At 55.7% G+C, this 17,812-nt stretch overlaps 4 protein-coding genes across 4 annotated transcripts; 2 read left to right on the top strand and 2 right to left on the bottom strand.

Annotated features, from left to right (window-relative positions):
- Positions 1–2,179: 2,179 nt before the first annotated feature.
- ACO1O0_001726 (acyltransferase 3) lies at positions 2,180–4,015 on the bottom strand (the record flags this gene model as incomplete). Its single annotated transcript, XM_083191208.1, has 1 exon — positions 2,180–4,015. One exon carries the CDS (start codon positions 4,013–4,015, stop codon positions 2,180–2,182), a length of 1,836 nt encoding a protein of 611 aa, XP_083052422.1.
- Positions 4,016–6,404: 2,389 nt separating this feature from the next.
- Positions 6,405–7,379, top strand: ACO1O0_001725 (dihydrodipicolinate synthase family protein; the record flags this gene model as incomplete). The annotated part of the gene is made up of 1 exon (XM_083191207.1): positions 6,405–7,379. The coding sequence occupies one exon, from the start codon at positions 6,405–6,407 to the stop codon at positions 7,377–7,379; it is 975 nt and encodes a 324-aa protein (XP_083052421.1).
- Positions 7,380–10,847: 3,468 nt separating this feature from the next.
- Positions 10,848–11,438, bottom strand: ACO1O0_001724 (acyl-CoA N-acyltransferase; the record flags this gene model as incomplete). Its single annotated transcript, XM_083191206.1, has 1 exon — positions 10,848–11,438. One exon carries the CDS (start codon positions 11,436–11,438, stop codon positions 10,848–10,850), a length of 591 nt encoding a protein of 196 aa, XP_083052420.1.
- A 3,861-nt stretch (positions 11,439–15,299) lies between these two features.
- Positions 15,300–17,319, top strand: ACO1O0_001723 (PEX28-32 family peroxisomal membrane protein; the record flags this gene model as incomplete). Its single annotated transcript, XM_083191205.1, has 2 exons — positions 15,300–16,712; positions 16,768–17,319. 2 exons carry the CDS (start codon positions 15,300–15,302, stop codon positions 17,317–17,319), a joined length of 1,965 nt encoding a protein of 654 aa, XP_083052419.1.
- Positions 17,320–17,812: the final 493 nt, after the last annotated feature.

Here is a 17,812-nt window from a genome sequence, read left to right as displayed (position 1 = left end):
CCGAGGCGGCGGCGGTGGGGAGACGAAGATCGTGACGTCAAAAGGGGGCGAGCTACTCACATGCGAGCTTCAATGTTGAACGGTGTTTCTCCTCAAACAAGGGCGGTTGCAGTGAGTTCGGAGAGGGTCGACTATTACGGGAACACTGTCGATAAAGGGTCAGTATGTATTTGCTTTTAAGTCGCTATTTACTCTACATCGGAATCTGTGAACAAGGACTACAAGGAGTGCAATGAAGCTGCCAGTGTCTAACTCTAACCTCTGAATCAGGGGGTACTGCCAGAAATGATATGATGGGATTTGCTCCTTAATCACTATTTACACTGGCATCTAGAAGTAACTGAGTATAAGACGTATCATGAAACAGTCGGGAATTATAAAACTCCCATCCCTGAATCAGTAACGGTCCTGTATAACTTGATCGTTCTTTGCCCAGTATAAAGCCTCCTCTCCCTTCCCGCAACGTCCCCGTATATTCTCAAATACACCAGATACCTCTCCTACCGTTTTCTACGATACGAAACAAACCACTCCATTAAAACTCTCCAGTAATAAAATCTCCAGGCAGCAACCACACAGCCCTGTAAGCAGACAGTCGGGCAACATGTGCGAGAAAGTCAGGGTCACCCCCCGGTGCAGCTGCGGCACCGTTTTTCGCTCGTACCTCTCCCGAGACTACGTCTGCCCCCAGGCGGTACAGAATAGGGGCACATTCGGTTCCTGCGGCTATCCGAACATACGGAGTGTTACCCCTTACCAGGAGTGTGATGGTTGCCGGAGGAGAAGGATCCAGGAGGAGCAGGAGAGACGTGGACGTTGAGGGCATGGGAGAACCCAGTCCTGCTTCTCTCGAAAGGGGATGGAGGTGGACAATACTGCTGGGAATAGTAACACTTGCTTTGCTTCTGGTTGTGTAGCTGGGAGGACCCTTGATGGAGTTGCTATGCCTAATCGTATTGTTTGATGAAGGTGCCTCATGAACCTATGGCAAGTACACGCCCTTGGAATAGAACCCTGGGCTCCTTTAATCTAAGAAATACAAACGCTAGTCTTCGCGTAAACTCGGCGGCACTGTGTCGAAAAAGCTTCCCGTATAGTCATACTTCTGGAGGCAGAGACTGTCGGACAGCGGGGACAGCTCTTCCATGATTGCGCTCTGTTTATTACTCAATAAATGATCATGTATAGCAGGAACCACGAGTAACTTAACCCGAGATGTATAATGATACGAAGCAGACATTGGTAAATCACTGTATAAATTAGATTCACGAACAGCTGAATCTATAGCATAAAGCACCTGGGAGGCAACTTCGTCCCTGAATGGACAATCGTTTGCCACAGCTCACTGTCATTATGGAAAGTATATATAGCAGAATGAATGTCCTTCAACTTTCAAGAGCATCTCCCGAATATTCCAAAGTGAACCAAACGCCCCCTCAGCCGTCTCCCAAGGTACAGCAAAGTCTCACATAACAAACTTCCCCATAGCAGCACCCCACGTAGCTCGAAAAGCAGACAAACCCTTCCAAAATGTGCAACGTGCTGAAGATCGTGCCCATCTGCGAGACCTGCGGGCGCCTGTTCCCCTCGTACGTCAAGAACGAGTACATCTGCCCCCGGGCACTGGACAAGGGTGGCAGATACGGGGCATGCGGGTTCCCCTGCAAGCACACCAACTATGAAAATATCCGGGATTGTTTTGAATGCCAGAGAGCCAGGGCTGAGGCTGAGAGGGAGCGGATGAGACGTTGAGCGTAGCGATGCCGAATGGGAAATCAAGATTGACCTTGACTGCTTCTCCTCGGGGGGAGGACGAAGGTGGCCAGGCGGGTGCGCCCGCAGACAAGTCGATTGAGGAAAGGCTAAGGGAAGAATGGCTCTAGCAATTAATTACAGGACTAGCTTTGCTTCTCGCTGTCTAGCTAGAAGGTTAATGGAGGTATTTTCAAGCACCATTGCTAGGGTGGATGTGATTCGGAGAAAACCCCAGTACCGGCACCCATACTTCATGGCATAAATAAAAATTCGAATATCTATGGCACAACGATAAATCTACATAGCACACGCAATCCAACATCTGGCATTTGACGGCGCGTTTTCGAGCCCTCACCCAGGCGAAACCAAATACTAAAACGAAACTCCGCCGCTTGCTGTCCCAGGTTAGCCCTGATGCGGGCCCTCATTCCACCACGTACCTCTCCACCCTCCTCCCGACTGTCGTGCTCCAGACGTCGATCTTCCTGTACCACAGGTTGGAGAGATACAGCGTCAGGCTCATCAGCGAGATCCAGCCAATCATATAACCACCCATCCGGCCGAAGTGGTCGAACAGCCGCGGCATGATCCAGAAGCCCAGGCTGTGCAGGATCGGGCCGTGGACGAGGTACAGGGAGAAGCTGATCCTCCCCAAGTACTGCGCCACCCGGCCCTCAAGCACTCCACGAATAAACGGGTCGCGCAGCACGCAGGGGAGCAGCAGAAGGGCGCCCATCGCCTGGTAGAACATCCAGCCCGATAGGGGTATGTAGTACTTGGGCACCCACGAGGACAGGAACCTGAAGCCCGGGGTGTACTCCGCGCCCGAGTCGGGGTACGACAGCAGGTAGAGGGCCAGGACGATCCCGGCCCAGCGTAGGGCTGCTGCTCGACGGGGAGTCGCCGAAAGACTGGCTAGGCGACCTCGTCTGGCGCCCATGGGCAATCGCTCGTCTTCAGACGACTGTTGGATATCCAGCTCCGACAGGGTCGCGCCCCCTAGGAACGTGGCCATGTCCCAGCGTGACATTGTCAGGCTGTAGGCAACAAGCACTCCTGCAAAACCCAGGCGCCACCTTGCCTTGAGGGCCGCCGTCGCTAACAGGAAGATGTAGATGAACATGGAGCCCCGCAGCTCCATGGGGATAGTGAATGTGTGCGGGTCGTACCGCGGATGGTAGTGACCAAAGTTGAAGGGGTTGGCCCATTCCGCATAGGCCCTGGTGAAGTTCTGGAGGGCGTAGGTGATATTGTCGTGGATAAAGGGATGCTCCTCCCAGGATCCGCCAAACTGAACAAACTGGAACTCGGTGCAGTTTGTAATATTGGAGCGGCCGCGGGTCAACGGGACAGGGCCCTCGTATGGGATCTCGATCTCGGGACCGTGCATGTTCAGGTAGGTCTGCAGCGCATACGTGCTGAGTCCCTTGGTTCGGTTCGAGAATTTGGCGATGTTTCCATCGGCCTTGTCCACCAGGGTGTATAACTTGGCGGGGCTAATGGACTTGGACGTATCATTCAGGCAGAGCGTGTTGTCGATCCAGCCGGTTATGTTGCTCAAGTACGTCGAGCTCTGCAGGCCCAGATAATCAGCAGCGCCCTCGGCGCCGACGACGGGGTGCGTGTAGTTGCGACACTGGTTGGACAGGGTGGCGAGAGTGACGGTGCCGTTGATGTATGCCGAGTCGGGGCCCTTGTAGATGTCGTCCTCGGATCGAAAGGCACCCATCTGGGCCAGGATAGCAACTATGAACATGCTGATGGTTGGGGGGATGTAGAGGCGAAAGGCGCGCCTAAAGACGGAGGAGGCGAGGCTCTTGTAGGCGGCCTCGAGGCGGCGCTCATGGATGGCCCTCAGGATGTGTCGACAGAGCACATAGCCCGAGATGGCAAAGAAGATGGCGACCATGGGACGGCCGCGGTGTAGCAGGCAGATGATTGGCAATTGGTGCCAGCCAACGTAGGGCTCGAGGGCGCCGGGGGGCGTCGCACCGTGGCCCATCATGATGGACGGGGTCCATGGCCAGAGGAAGTGGTAGTTGAAGACGAGGAGGCAGGCGATGCCACGGAGCCCGTCCAGGCATCTGATCTTGTCTCTGTTGGAGCCGGCATTTCGTGGCGCCGAGGCTGAAGCGGAGGTGGAGGCGGAGGTGGAGGGCTTCTCGTCGGCGTCATGCCCCAAGGGCTCTGACCGGGGCAGCATCTCTAGATCATGTCCCTCGTGCGGCCGCGAGGACTCGCCCCGGCCGCCAGAGAACATGACTGATGCGGTTCGCGGGCGTTGGGGCACGTGGGGGACACGTGAGGGAGCGGGAGGGACGCGGAAGGGACGCGGAAGGGACGCGGAAGGGGATGGGATGGCTGGTGTCGAGGCTACAAGATGGGAGGTGAATGACGAGGCGGCTGGGCGGTGCTGGAGTTGCGACTGTTGCCCAGGTGGCCTTGTCTTTGAAAAGCGTGCTGGAGACTGACGTAGGTGTTGGGGGCTTTAGGGGGAGGGGCCCACCTCCCACCCTGTTACATTCCAGGTTACCCAATTAAGACCCGGCTAAGAGACTGGTATCAACACAAGAAGGTATCCGTACCTACCCCGTACGTTGATCCCCATTCACTCATCCAATCTTACGCATACAACGATAGTTGCACTGGGAGCCTGGTCGGTCAATTTGAAATTCCCATTGAGCCCCCCCGTCACCGGTGTAGCGTGCTACCAACTCAGTCTACAAAGAAACGGAGGCTCTTGGCAGTATCACAAATTCCCGGGGGGGGCGCCCTCCTACGTACAAGATCGGCAAATGACTAATTTTCGATCCAACAGCAAAGCTATCGAGAATAGAGTAAAATCAATATCTCACGACTAACTAAAAGCATTAAATATACTTCTTATAATAACCCTCGCAGAGGTTTTTTTTTTAAAAAAAAAAAAAAAAAAAAAAATTTTCTTAGCGCTTATAATTAAGAGGCATTAGAGCGAGACTCGTAGTCAAAAGCAGCCCTCGCAGTCAGAGGCAACGCTTATTATTAAAGGTAGCATTTGAAGTCATGGCGTTATCAACGATATGGACATGATGTGCCGTTCCAAATACTCGAAGAAACTTGCTCTGCGTCTCATTTTGCGCTATGGTGTTCCTGCCGCACCTACTTAGGTGGCTGTAGCCTGTGGGTTGGATTTAATCTAGCCCCGTCTATTTTCCTAAGAACTACAACTTGAAAAGATTTTTTTTAAAAAAAACTCGCGACAGGACCTCAGTGTACTTGACCATCAAGTTACCATGGCATAGGCAGAGAAACGTCTATAGGGTAAATATTAGTACTGAGCAGAGATCCTACGCACATCCCGAGCCGACTCGCCATCGAGTGGTCTGCCACCTGGCATAGACAGCCTTCATCTACGGTAGGATCGTCAGGCTCGAGCGGTACAGCTTGATATCAGCAAACTAGCTCTCTACTAGATCCTTTGTTGGAGCCAGCCTTGCGGGGCACCAGCGAGTCTGCTCCTACGTATTATGTATGTACTTGTATCCATAAATAGGTTAATGAGTTGGAGGACAGCCAGTCTTAATTGGATTCCTGCCCTCGGATACCCACACTCTTTTATCCCGCCCCCCGCCGTAATATCATATCACTTGGTGCGGCAGCTGCCTAGATCATGAACCCAAGACAGGCAAAAGCTGTCGCACAACCCTAGATCTAAATCATGCAGGCCAACAGCCACGAGCCACGAAAAATAGCCCGACTAGCCCTCGGGAACGGGAGCGCAAGGCAGATCAGCCCTGGCGATCTTGACTGACGCCGCCACCAGATTGTAGGGACGGCGGGCAACGTACCTGTGGGCATCATTGCCAAAAATGGGCGGGGACAGTCAGCAGATGCTGAAAGGGTTTACATAGCATGTATTACTATATATATAGTAAATAGTGTATAGTACTAGGCATATGGCATATGCAGGCGCACAGAGCACAGCAAGGGTAATGCAGCAAGCTTTATGGGACACCCATCCGACGCGGGACACATCTTTTGAGCGACCAAATCCTACCAGAATTACAGCTGTTTCCGAGCCCTCTCACTTCACATAGTTTAGCCTTGTCAGCTAGTAAATCAATAGGCGGAAGAAAACCAGACCGAAGGCATCGTGGAGGTGGGGGGTCGGAACAGCGATAACGCCGAGACATGGAGAACCGAGACCGGAGTAAGTGGTGTTATGATGCGGTGGCGGCCAGACGTGGCCATGTGTTGGCTCGCGGTCTGGGAGAGGGATTCGTGAGAGGCCCTGGGTCGAATAGCAGATGTATCAGATGTGTCAGTGCTTTCTCCTCATTCGACGTTCCAGAATAGCACACATAAAAGCATCGGCTCAGATCCCGAGTATCTGTGGTTCCCCCGCACCGACCAGGGCGGGTGGCCGGAGATGTGGGTCCGGGGACGGGACAAGCTCCGATACTAGGCTTGGGTATTACTCCTTTACTCCTCGTCACCACCACATCGGCCTCGTCCTCCGACCGCAAACATACATTGCTCCCAGCATCCCCCCTACTGACAATACCACTTCCACCCCGCACCACCGATCTCCCCTTTGCCTCGCCCATCCCACCACCACCAATCCTCCTCCTTCTCCTACTCGTCCTCCTACCCCTCCTCCTACCGCAGCCATGGGCTTCCCCCACGTTCCCCCCGCCGGCGTGTGGTGCCCGGCCATCACCTTCTTCGACCATGACGCCGACGAGGTCGATCTGGACGCCCAGGCCAAGTACTTTGCGCACCTCGCCCGCTCGGGCCTGACCGGGCTGGTGTGCATGGGCACCAACTCCGAGGCCTTCCTCCTGACGCGCGAGGAGCGCTCGCGCCTCATCTCCACCGCCCGGGCCGCCGTCGGGCCCGACTTCCCCATCATGGCCGGCGTGGGCGCCCACTCCACCAAGCAGGTCCTGGAGCTGGCCCAGGACGCCGCCGACGCCGGCGCCAACTACCTGCTGGTCCTGCCGCCCGCCTACTTCGGCAAGGCCACCACGCCCTCCGTCGTGCGCCGCTTCTTCTCCGCCGTCGCCGCCCGCTCCCCGCTGCCCGTCGTCATCTACAACTTCCCCGGCGTGTGCAACGGCGTCGACCTCGACTCCGAGACCATCACCGCCATCGTGCGCGAGAGCGCCGCCTCCAACCCCCAGGGACGCTCCAACGTCGTCGGCGTCAAGCTGACCTGCGGCTCCGTCGGCAAGATCACCCGCCTGGCCGCCACCCACGGGCCCGACGAGTTCTCCACGTTCGGCGGCCAGTCCGACTTCCTGGTCGGCGGGCTGGCCGCCGGCAGCGCGGGCTGCATCGCCGCCTTCGCCAACGTCTTCCCCAGCCTGACCAGCGAGATCTACCGCCTGTACGCCGAGGGCAGGCACACCGAGGCGCTGGCCCTGCAGCAGAAGGCCGCCCTGGCCGAGAGCCCCTGCAAGAGCGGCATCGCGTCCACAAAGTACGCCGTGGCCTGCTACTCGGCCAAGCTGGCCGGCATCGACGGCGCCGAGGAGAAGCTGGCTCCTCGTCACCCGTACGAGCCCCCGGGCGAGGCTTCTAAGAAGGCCGTGAGGGAGGTCATGGCCGAGGTGGCCGAGATGGAGGTGAAACTGCAAAAGTAACGGTCCAAGGGGTTCGTGGGTGTACTGGCGAGCAAGGTAGCCCAGTCAAAGCCGAAAAATGCAAAAGACGCCCGATTTTTATCATTGTAAGGACCAAGTGGCGAGAGGCAGTGAATTCAAAATACTTAACCGAGAGTCATCATACTTGCAGAAGAGCCATCAACTATGAGATGCTTGGCTTCATAACTAAACCCACAAGACCATCTATGCTTTTTTTTTTGTCTCTCTTTGCCCGACCATACCGTCAACTAATCAACGCCGCTGCAACGGCCCTCTGTAGACATGTCCCCTTTGTCCCTCGGTCAATCAAACCAATTGAACTCCTCTTCGCTCGAGTTGGGCGGTTCCCCGGGGGGTTCTCCCAATAAATCATTTAAATTATTGGACATGGTAAGACCCCTTGGACCAGATGCGGCAGCCGAGCCAGACCCGGACTCCGGATTGGAATCTCCTTCAGAAGGACGAGTGCGAGAGGCTGCTCCGTCCCTCAATTCCTGGACTCTGGAGACCCTCCCGCCGTTACTCTAGACTGGCTGGCGTTCCTGATGTCCTTGAACCCTCTGGCTTCTCTGAGTATATAAATCATTATGATAACGGATCCCCGTTTGGGCGTTTCGCGGGGGATAGGGATTTAATCTGCTTGAAACTTGCGGCGCTTGGAAGGGATGTGGCCGCCTTTGGGTATTTCTCGCCATGCTCGGGTCTGGCGCGTCGTGGGGAGCTGACTGCCTTTGGGCATCTGCCTCGATGTACGAGCTCGGAGCTCGGTGAGGATTTTCCCCAGTGCTAAGGTTCGGCGCAATGAAGGGATCCCCTCCTATTGGGATATTCCCCGCCATTGTTGGGTCGCGCGCGAGGTAGGCTAGGTTTGGCGCATACGAGTAGTGGGAATTTGCCCCGGTGTTGTGAGTTGACGTACGACGAGAATTTGCCCCGGAGTTCTGACGTAAAATACGAAGAGTATTTGCCCATTGGTTAGCGGTTGGCCCGAGGTAGGGATTTAATCCGATGGGGGTGTCTGGATCGTAGTAGTGGTAATGTGGAAACGACTCCATTCGGGCGTTTCCCAGGAGGCTGCGGTTTTCCGAACGATGGGGATTTGTCCTAGTATTGAAGTTTGCCTGAACGCTCTGGTTTGGCCCAATATAGGGGGTTTGACTTGTCTGGCCTGTCTGGAGATCTAGACCGTTGTGGGCGCTAAGGGTGGACGGGCCGGGGGCTTGATAATAAATAGGTCGCTGTGGGAGTACCGGAGGAGCAGTATCTTGTCTGACTGAAGGAGCTACCAGAGGTTGAGCCTCAGCAACTGTCCCAGTCGCGGTGCCAGGAAGAACCCCATTTTCAACGGAAGTGTGGCCGTTCATATGAAAGACAGCAGGCCCTGTGACATCCTCGACGGCCTCCTGAACGCCCTCCCAAGAGGCGTTCTCAACGGCCTCCCGAAAGCCCTCCTCAGAGGCATTCTCAGAGGCATTCTCAGAGGCATTCTCAAAGACATTCCCAACGTCCTCATGAACGCCTTCCCCATGGGCATTCTCAATGGACGCCCGAATGATCTCCTCAGTGACCTCCTCGGCGAGCTCCTCACTCATCTGAGCGGCGTTGTTATTAGGATTCTGGCCGGGGATAAGAGTGGTATCCGGGACGAGGTGAAGAACTGCCAGAACTCTGGGCCCCTCTTATTGTACCGGAAGAATTGCTATCGTAACCGTACACGATCCTTGGCTCGAAGTTCCGCGATGTCAAGGTAACAACTCGAGGGACTATATGCGGCCGTGGGGCACCTTCAAACCTGGGCACCGAAACTTGGAATAGTCCCCGGAACCGATAGCCGGAGCAGTTGTGAACTTCTGTGAAGTGCCTCGCACAGCTTTTGATTAGATGTCGGTAGTGGTCAGGTACGCCTTGTGTACAGGCCCGGATTTCGCCCTGGTAGTTATATTTGCAGTAAGTGTGACAGCGGGGGCACTGTCGCAAGGCAAGCGCCATTCAGCACATCGGAGGACTCCGGTGCCGACTCGGGCGATGTCTTTCCCGGTATTTGTCTGGTTCGCAAGATGTCCTGAGGATCTCCGAGTGCTGGGGAGGGTCTTTGTCCATGGAACAACCGCAGTACAGATGATGCCGTATATCGAGCGGTCGGAGGGGGTGTTTTGCGAGTAGTCGGATTGTTGGTGGAATTTGCAGATACAAGCGTAGTGAATATGCTGCGAGAAATAATGTATACAGGGATTCGCTGAACTGATGTTGTGCTGAGCTCGTGGTTCGTGTCGGTGGCGATGACTCGATAAAGACGAGGAAAAGAGGGGGAACAGAGGCCAGACAATAGGCCGCAAAATAAGCAAATAATCAATGCCTCATAGCCGAAATTGGGAAGAAAGAGCTATCTTACATATTCGCACCGTAGCTGAAGATCGTGCCTGCTGCCGCCAGCGCCATCAAGCCCCTTGGCCTTCTACCTGCCACTTGGCGACAACCACCCTCGCCACAATATGAAGAAATAACAGTTCATTACCGTGAACAATTCCCTTGTCCAGAGTGTTTTTGTCATTCAAGACAGAGATGTCGGGAACAGCATTATGTCTTGTCAAAACAAAGCCCATTATCTCATCTGGGCATTCCGAACAGGTGAAGCGGAACAACGGAGCAACAAAAGACAAAGGCACGGAAACGCTCCTCTTAAACACTCGGTCTGCCCCCCTTGATAAACCTAAAAGCAACAGGGAAAGCAAGCACCTCAATCAAAGAAAAAAAAACACCATGAGCAGATATACGAACCATAGAACGTGACAACAATACGATGATACCCCGACGGGACCCCCTGTGTGTTCCGCACTTTCTCGAGTTTGCCGAGGACAACCTAGTCGAGCACTTTCCGATTTGTATATCACCGGCTGTCTGCAATGGTCGAAGACGGAGAGCAAAGGCAGAGTCATCGGCGCCAATTCGTATCCAGCCCCGCAGGGGGGCGAAAGATAGGAGGCCGAAGTCTTATGCAGACACGCCACCACGACGAAGACGCTCAGCCGCTGATACAACAGCTGATATCGGCTACATCACAAAGCTCAAATGCAGACGCACCATGGCCGACCTACAGAGCAAGGTTGACGCTGTTGTTGGGCAGATCCTCGCCGAGAAAGAGAGAGACTGCCCCTATGGCTTCAAGCCATGGGTCTGTCAGCGGTGCGAGGAGGATGCCATGGCAATTAGTAGAGTCGGGACTATGTGGTTGGCCACGAGGGCCTATGACACGCCGGAAGGGGCAATGGGGCCAGATCGGGGAGTTTCGTTGTTGCTGGACTGGGAGGGCGTGTTAATGCCCCAGGAGCGGGTGTTCCATTGGGGAGGAAAGGAGTTTGCGGTGGATACGTGTGACAAGACCATGGTCTTGATGCTATAACTGAAAAAAAGACCAAGGCGAGTGGGAGCGAAGCCGGCGCGATGGAAATGAAAGGGGTGATACGAAATTCATTGCAGCATTTTGATGAAGAAGCTACAGTCCCCCTTTCTCCCATCCGCAAATTTAGCATAAATGGGACAAATCCCCCATTCACGCCAACCCGTCCGGAGATAAAAGTCTCTTGCAGGTGTTTCGGTGGCTGTGTCCAATACCAGTATCTCGAGCCCGAGTTCGTCACGAGCGATATGCTCAGCCGCCTCCATCACCCGTCTCCCGACGCCACCGCGACGGTAGGAGGGGTGCACAAGCAGCTTGCGGATCTCGCCCTTGTAACCTTGCGTCTCCTTGGCCATGCGAGCGATCTGAACAGTAGCGACAACGACAGATGAATCATCAGCGCCGGGATGTGTAGCGACGAGGACGGTAGCTAGAGGGTTGGGCCCTAGCACCGATGGGAGAAGGTGAAGCCAGTAGTCGATGGCATTGTGGTCAGACAGCGGATGGAGAAACCCGATGGAGGAAACGCCGGGTTTGTCGTTAACGCAGGCCTGTAGCAGGCGGCGCAGGGATGGGAGGTATTTCTCAATATCTGAGCCATCTTGGATCTTGGTGATGAGGAGCGGTGGCGCATCCTCGTTCCTAACCGCCAGTTCCCCCATTTTGCTGGCAGCGATCGCTAGTGTGCGTATACAATCGGACTAAGCCCCTAAGGTACGAGTGGAAGGCTATATATGATCATCGCGAGGTTTTCAGCTTTGTTGACCCATTCTGTCTTTATATATCGGTCAAATCTGACGCCGAGGCTATCGAGGGGTGGGGTTCGTGAAGCTGATAACGATATATTATGAGCAATTCTGCAATGTCAGTTCAGCCGATGCCGACGCCGGAAGGTAGTCGCGTCATGTCGTGGAAGACATTTGGCTCGCCGGGTAAAGTTGCAGCCGACATTTCAATGCCTCCTGAGCCTGATAGGTGAGCAACCAGTTAAAAAAATAGTAGGAGTCATAGTCCGCATAGATTTCGTATCCCCCGAACAGCTCAACTCGTGCCGCTCAACCAGCCTTGGTCCGAAGTTGAACATCGCTGGACCATAATATCTGCCCCTATGAGGTTCAGGCTTTCCATAGGCTTCAATTGACCGAATAGTCCGAGTAATTCCAACAGATATAGAGTACGAATAAAGCCAAGGAAAAGGACGATAAGTGAAGCTAAGTCGCAGTGTCTCACGTCTATGAGGTGACGCTAAGAGGGACAATTCGTCGCAGAATCGCAAACTTTTGCATCTCGAAACGAAGCGGACGCACTCGCTTACTAGTACGTACGAAGTACTCCTTACGTAGTATTCGTAGTCCGATGGGGCCATGCTCGGGAATTGACGGCAGTGTTAGATGTTGCGGTGGCTGGGAAACGACTCGATCCCTTCAGGGCCTCGACAGCAGGCATATGACGAATGCAACGGACAGTTCGTACGGAGGATTACCCGGGTCTGACCTCCTACCTGCCATCCTCCACATGGGCCTCATGATGCTGGCGCTGACAATTAGCGGGAAATGTCACAGCGCAAGTGACGGTGGCGCGGTGGCGCGACGCGTCAGGCATCGGCGCATCAGCATGCCAGCTAGGGGTTTTGAGAGATTTTGAGAGGGTTTTCCCCTTCTCTGAGCAGTTGGCAAAACTCGCCGATGCCAACCACCAGAGATCGATCCATAACCGCCGAAGGATATCGCTAACCGTAAGTTGACGGGAGGCGCATGGTGGATTGGACATGATTGTCCAAAAGGATGGCCTCCTCGTGGCCGAGAGGCCTAAGAGGGAACCACTCCCAACCAAGCAGTGTTCCACCAACCGCCCACGTTGCAACACGGGGAGAAAGGGGTCCACTGGCGCCTATTTCGGGCAAAGGCGGGAGGCGGCCGGAGAGGATGAAGTAATTCCAGGTGGTCTTCTTTTGGTGGTAACGTTCAAAGGCGGTCAGTCTTTTGGGGGACCGAGCATGTTGGGCGTCATGGACCAACCACCCATGGCCGAACTGTGAGGAGCCTTGGAGGTTGGAGGCTTGGAGCCTTGGAGGTTGGCAACTGGGCATGCGGGAGGATGGAGACAGTCGGCGCTAGCCAGCTCAGCACAGAATGCAGCAGTATAGCAGGTTCATCACTAGCGGTGACATGGGACAAGATGAATCTGTCCATCTGGCACGAGCTGCAAGAATCAGGAGAAGGGCGGGAGGGAGAGAGGCGAGCAGAAGTCTAGAAGGGCTCTGACGTGTACCTATCTAGGCCCCTGTCGCCGATCGTACCTGCCCATCGACAAGTTACAACTTACACGGTATGCGCAACTACTGGCAGGAGCCCCCTCTAGAACCCAGGAACAGGCTTAAGATAGGTACCTAGGTAGGTCAGGCCAAGTTGCTACTATCATTCAGAACATGTTCGCCAAAATAAATCCGCGCTAGCAATAGGCTCGGGTGCAATGCACAAAGCACGCGCCTCTCTAGGTGCATCCCGCTCAACTTGTCCATCTTGATTCTTGACCGCATCATTTGATCGCCAACCAGCTGTCAGAAACACCCTCCTCCCAACCTCCTGCAGGGTGCATCCTGCGGCCCCGCTCGGTCCAAGTGGGACCGTCTCATTCAGACCCCGAACGGAGGCCACGGCGGCCACGGCGGCCAGAGCGGCCAAAGCGGCCAACGCAACAAGCTCCAGACCGACAGTTGGCATGTTGGCGTCGTGAAAGACGCTGCGAACGCCTCGTCGTCTATAAAAGAGGCCTGTCCCCCCCACCATCTGGACTTCTCTTTCTTTTCTCCTCAAGTAGACTTATTAGTCGAAACGAAAACATCTTCCAACAACTTTCCAACAACTTTTTAGGTTTTTACCTATCCCCAAACAACTCTATCAAAATGGCTGGCAACTGTGGATGCTCTTCCTCTAGCTCTTGCAACTGCGGCACCAGCTGTGAGTCCCGAATTGTTGTCTTGAAAGAGACGTACTATGTAATATCGCCGTTGCTAATAAGTACGTGCCAGGCTCATGCTCATCGTGCGGTCACTCATAGCGGTGCGCCCTTTCACTATGTTCAATCTACCATAAACAACAACCACCCTGAGACTTAGCTCTTGATTGAGTTTGAGCTCAAAAAACAATCATCGACAATCAACCTCGCGTTGGCAATTGCCGCCATTCGCATCAGCCCACGGATTCGGGAGTCAGTTTCTGGTTGGACGCAGCGGGTCACGGATTTACGAGCCATGGGAAACGAATTGGTCTAGGAGTTGGAACATGGGGTTCACTAGCCGCTAGTCTATCATTTTAAATTTCTTTTGTAGTTTACAGCTTGTCCCTATACCGTGGTGACATGTGTGAGACTGTGAGTTGGCCCCAGGCTCCCGTACTGAGCCGTCTCAGTGCCAGGTGGCACCATGTGGTGCTGTCCCACAGGCGGCTGCCTAAGGGCTGTTGGGGCTCCCGGGTGAGATGGATGCGCTCATTAGGTATGTTGAGATGCACTATTGACAACAGCGACGGCTGGGGGATCAAGGCATATTTTTGGAGGAGATATGCGAATAGCATGGTGGTTAAATCCCGAACAAGTAGTACTGGTACCATGTACTCCGTACCAGCCACCAATCTAGCCACCAAATACGAAATGCAGAATTACCCAAGGCGGAAGTCTGCTCGTCTACTCGTCGTACTTACTTGGGCGCCGTACTGCCGGGCTCACATGTGATTGCCGATAATGGGTACAAATACTACGGCACGTACGGTTAATGGTGGGGGGTGGCAGCCTGGCAGCTGGAGCTTCTCCGCAGGAATGTGGTCATCTGGGTGCCATGGTTGCAAAAGACAGCTAAGCTCCCTTACCAAGTTCCCTCGGCTCATCTCAGCACCTCCTCAGTAGCTCCCAGCACATCGCCATCGCAGCCCATGATGGCCTCTTCCATCTTGTCATTGCCACAATAGCACAATAACTTTCGCCTCTGGAAAGTCATTCTGCATCAACGCTTCGCCCTTGACCCCCAATTCTCCCCAGGCAGACACTACGACTCGCCCACTCGCCCAACTGCCATGTGCGCATGCGCACCCGACGGGCCACCGCGACACCAATGACGTTGGACGTTTGAATGTCACGGCCACCGTCACGGCGCACCCGGAGCCTGCGGAGCCTTCGTTCTTAATGGCTGCCTTTGTGAGTCCCGTGTCCCGCATCTACCAAACCTCTGCATCACATATCGCAAGCCGCGTACTCGCTGCGTACTCCGTACCTTGCTGCATTTTCTGCAACCACGTTGCGAATCGTCAGCACGGCCCTCATGCCCTGACATTGGTTGGGCTTGGCGGCATCATCACCAGAGCTTCACCAACTGAGGCCCAACCTCGCCCCATCACCAGCACACACCGCTGCCCAACACTTTGACCAACCTACATTATCCCCGGGGAACAGCACCTGGTTCACCTTGCTGACTCCGGCCTCCGGGCCGCATCCAGGAAACCCCGTTCCTCTCGCAACTCGGCCCGCCCATGTCTTCGCGCGACGACACCGCCCTCGGCGTCACGCCGCCCGACCAGCAGGGCACCTCGTCCTACTACACCACCGCCGCCGCCGCCACCGGTGCACCGCCCACCTACGCCTCCTTCTCCCCCGTCACCCTCTCCGCCAACACGCCCTCGCGCTCCGCCCGCCGCTCCACCATCCTCGTCCACCAGAAGAGCCCCCTGCTGCTCGCCACACCGCCGCAAATCACCCGCGCCCTCGCCTACAGCCATCCCTTCATCCTGCCCCTCAACACCTTTGTCGGCCTCGTCACCTGGAGCTCGGGCGATCCCTGGCAGAGTTTCCTCCTCCTCTGCGCCTTCTGGGCCGTTGCCCTCTACGGCGATGTCGTCCTACGCTGGGCCGGCCCCGTCGTCGTCGGCTTCAGCCTTATAGCCGGCATGTACGGGCGGCGCTATAGTCCCCTCAGCACCAGCGGCTGGAACGAGCCCGCTCGCGATTTCAAGGATATGGTCTCCAAGGCGGCCGGTGTTGGGGGCGCCAAGGGACCAACGACGTCGGGAACCGCCGCCCAGGCAGCCAAGAGCGCCGTCGGAGACAAGCAGCCCAGGCATATCCGGGCCAGCTCCGAGGTGACCAACACGAAGCACCAGAAGACGCTGGACGAGATCGTCGAGACGCTCAAGGAGCTGACGGGCCGGTGCAATGTCCTCATGGAGCCGCTGCTCGAGATGACCGACTTCCTCAGCACGCAGCGGACACCCACCAGCGCCACCACCAAGCCGGCCCTGACAGCCATGTTCATGCGCCTGCTCATCGTCACGCCCTTCTGGATCGCGCTCACGGCCCCGCCGTGGCGCGTCGTCACCACGCGGAGGGTGGTCCTGGTGGCCGGGACGCTGGTTCTGACCTGGCACGCTAGGGTCATGAGGGTCACGAGGGCCATTCTCTGGAGAAGTGCGACGGTGCGGCGGCTAGCCTCCGCTATCACGGGTCTGCGCTTTGACAGCCCGTCCAAGCCCAAGCCATCCGCGTCAAATCCGGAGAGCCTTACAACTATACAGAAGAAGAAGGAGTCGGAGATATCCAAGGCGTTGGGCCGATCGAAACTGGCCGTCAGCCACCGTCGATCCGGAGGCGCACGGAGTGCGGGCGTCAAGTTCACCTTTATAATTTACGAGAACCAGCGACGATGGGTCGGGCTGGGTTGGACCAGCAGCCTGTTCGCGTATGAGCGATCAGCGTGGACCGACGAGCACAATAATGCCGTGCCCCCAAAGGACGTTTTCGAGCTGCCGGAAGTGGAGGACGGCAGCAGCATGCGGTGGCGATGGGCCGAGGGCAGCCGGTGGAAGGTGGACGGCGTGCCCGATGATGGCGGCCCGGTGGACTATAATGGCGACGAGGCCCAGAATGGATGGATCTACTACGATAGCAAGGTGAGCCTTTTCAAAACTCTACGGCAGAGTGTTTAGTGCTAATTAGTGATCATAGTGGCAAAACGGCCGCAGAGGACAGGATGGCTGGGGCCGTTGGACGCGACGACGAAAGTGGTACCGCGACGCCGAGCTCGTCGAAGTCGACGATAATGAGGCTCTCGAGCTGGAAGCCGGAGCTCCCACACCTTCAGCCTCCACATCCGCCCTTAGCACAGCAGTGAAGAAGGACAAGGGGCTCTCGCCCGTACGCTCCGAGCCCGCGCTCCCCATCCTCGACCATACCGCAGCCCATACCAGGCCCGGGACCTCAGACTCCAGCACCTCCCACGCAGCTGACGACACCCTGTCGCTGCAGTCGACGTCATCCCGGTCATGGGGGTTCGCGTCGCTACGACGACGCCCCGTGGCGGACAGGCCGTCGATAGACACCAGGAACGAGAAGGAGCGCAAGAGAAGGCCTAGCGAGGTGATGAGTGAAGTCCTGAGCGAGGAGGGCGAGGACCAGCTGAGCGGGCTGGGCATCGAGGTGGAGATGGAGCTGCAGAAGCAAGGCAAGGAGGGAGGGGCGTGGGGGATCGGGGACGAGGCGAGGATGAATCTCGAGTGAAGGGACACAATTAGTTTTCGAATTCGATGAAGCAAGCAAAATGAACCTCTACATGCACGCGTTTGCTATTTGCAAGAGCAATGAATAATCGTACCATAGCATGTAGGATGTCTTTGCGACAATGACTTGGCGTCGTCATAAGACAATGGCGTTATCGTTATCCCTCCCGGGCGTCTCCCCTTGTTCAACGTGAACTGCTCAATTGAACCACGCAAACAACTCGCAATGAAGTGAGCCCAGGACAAAAAGGCTCTGAACAAGAGAATTGCTCTGCTGAGCTTCCTGGCCCACCCTCTCTCCATTGTCAGTCCCCCCCCCCTCCCCGCACTTTTTGCCAGCTCGACAATGGCGGAGAATGGGGTTCCAGGTTGGTGGTGTGATTAAGCGCACGCCTCCGTTTCACCATCTCTTCAGATCGGGATATCTATCTCCACGCGCCTTATCTTACCTGACAGTCAGTTTTCTCCTAGCCAACAGGCACATTTTCCTCACC

Source organism: Amphichorda felina (genome assembly GCF_050947745.1).
Source record: "Amphichorda felina strain 45539 chromosome Unknown scaffold_2, whole genome shotgun sequence".
Classification (NCBI taxonomy): Eukaryota; Fungi; Ascomycota; class Sordariomycetes; order Hypocreales; family Bionectriaceae; genus Amphichorda; species Amphichorda felina.
Note: the sequence above shows the minus strand (reverse complement) of the source record. Positions and strands in the feature narration are given on the sequence as shown.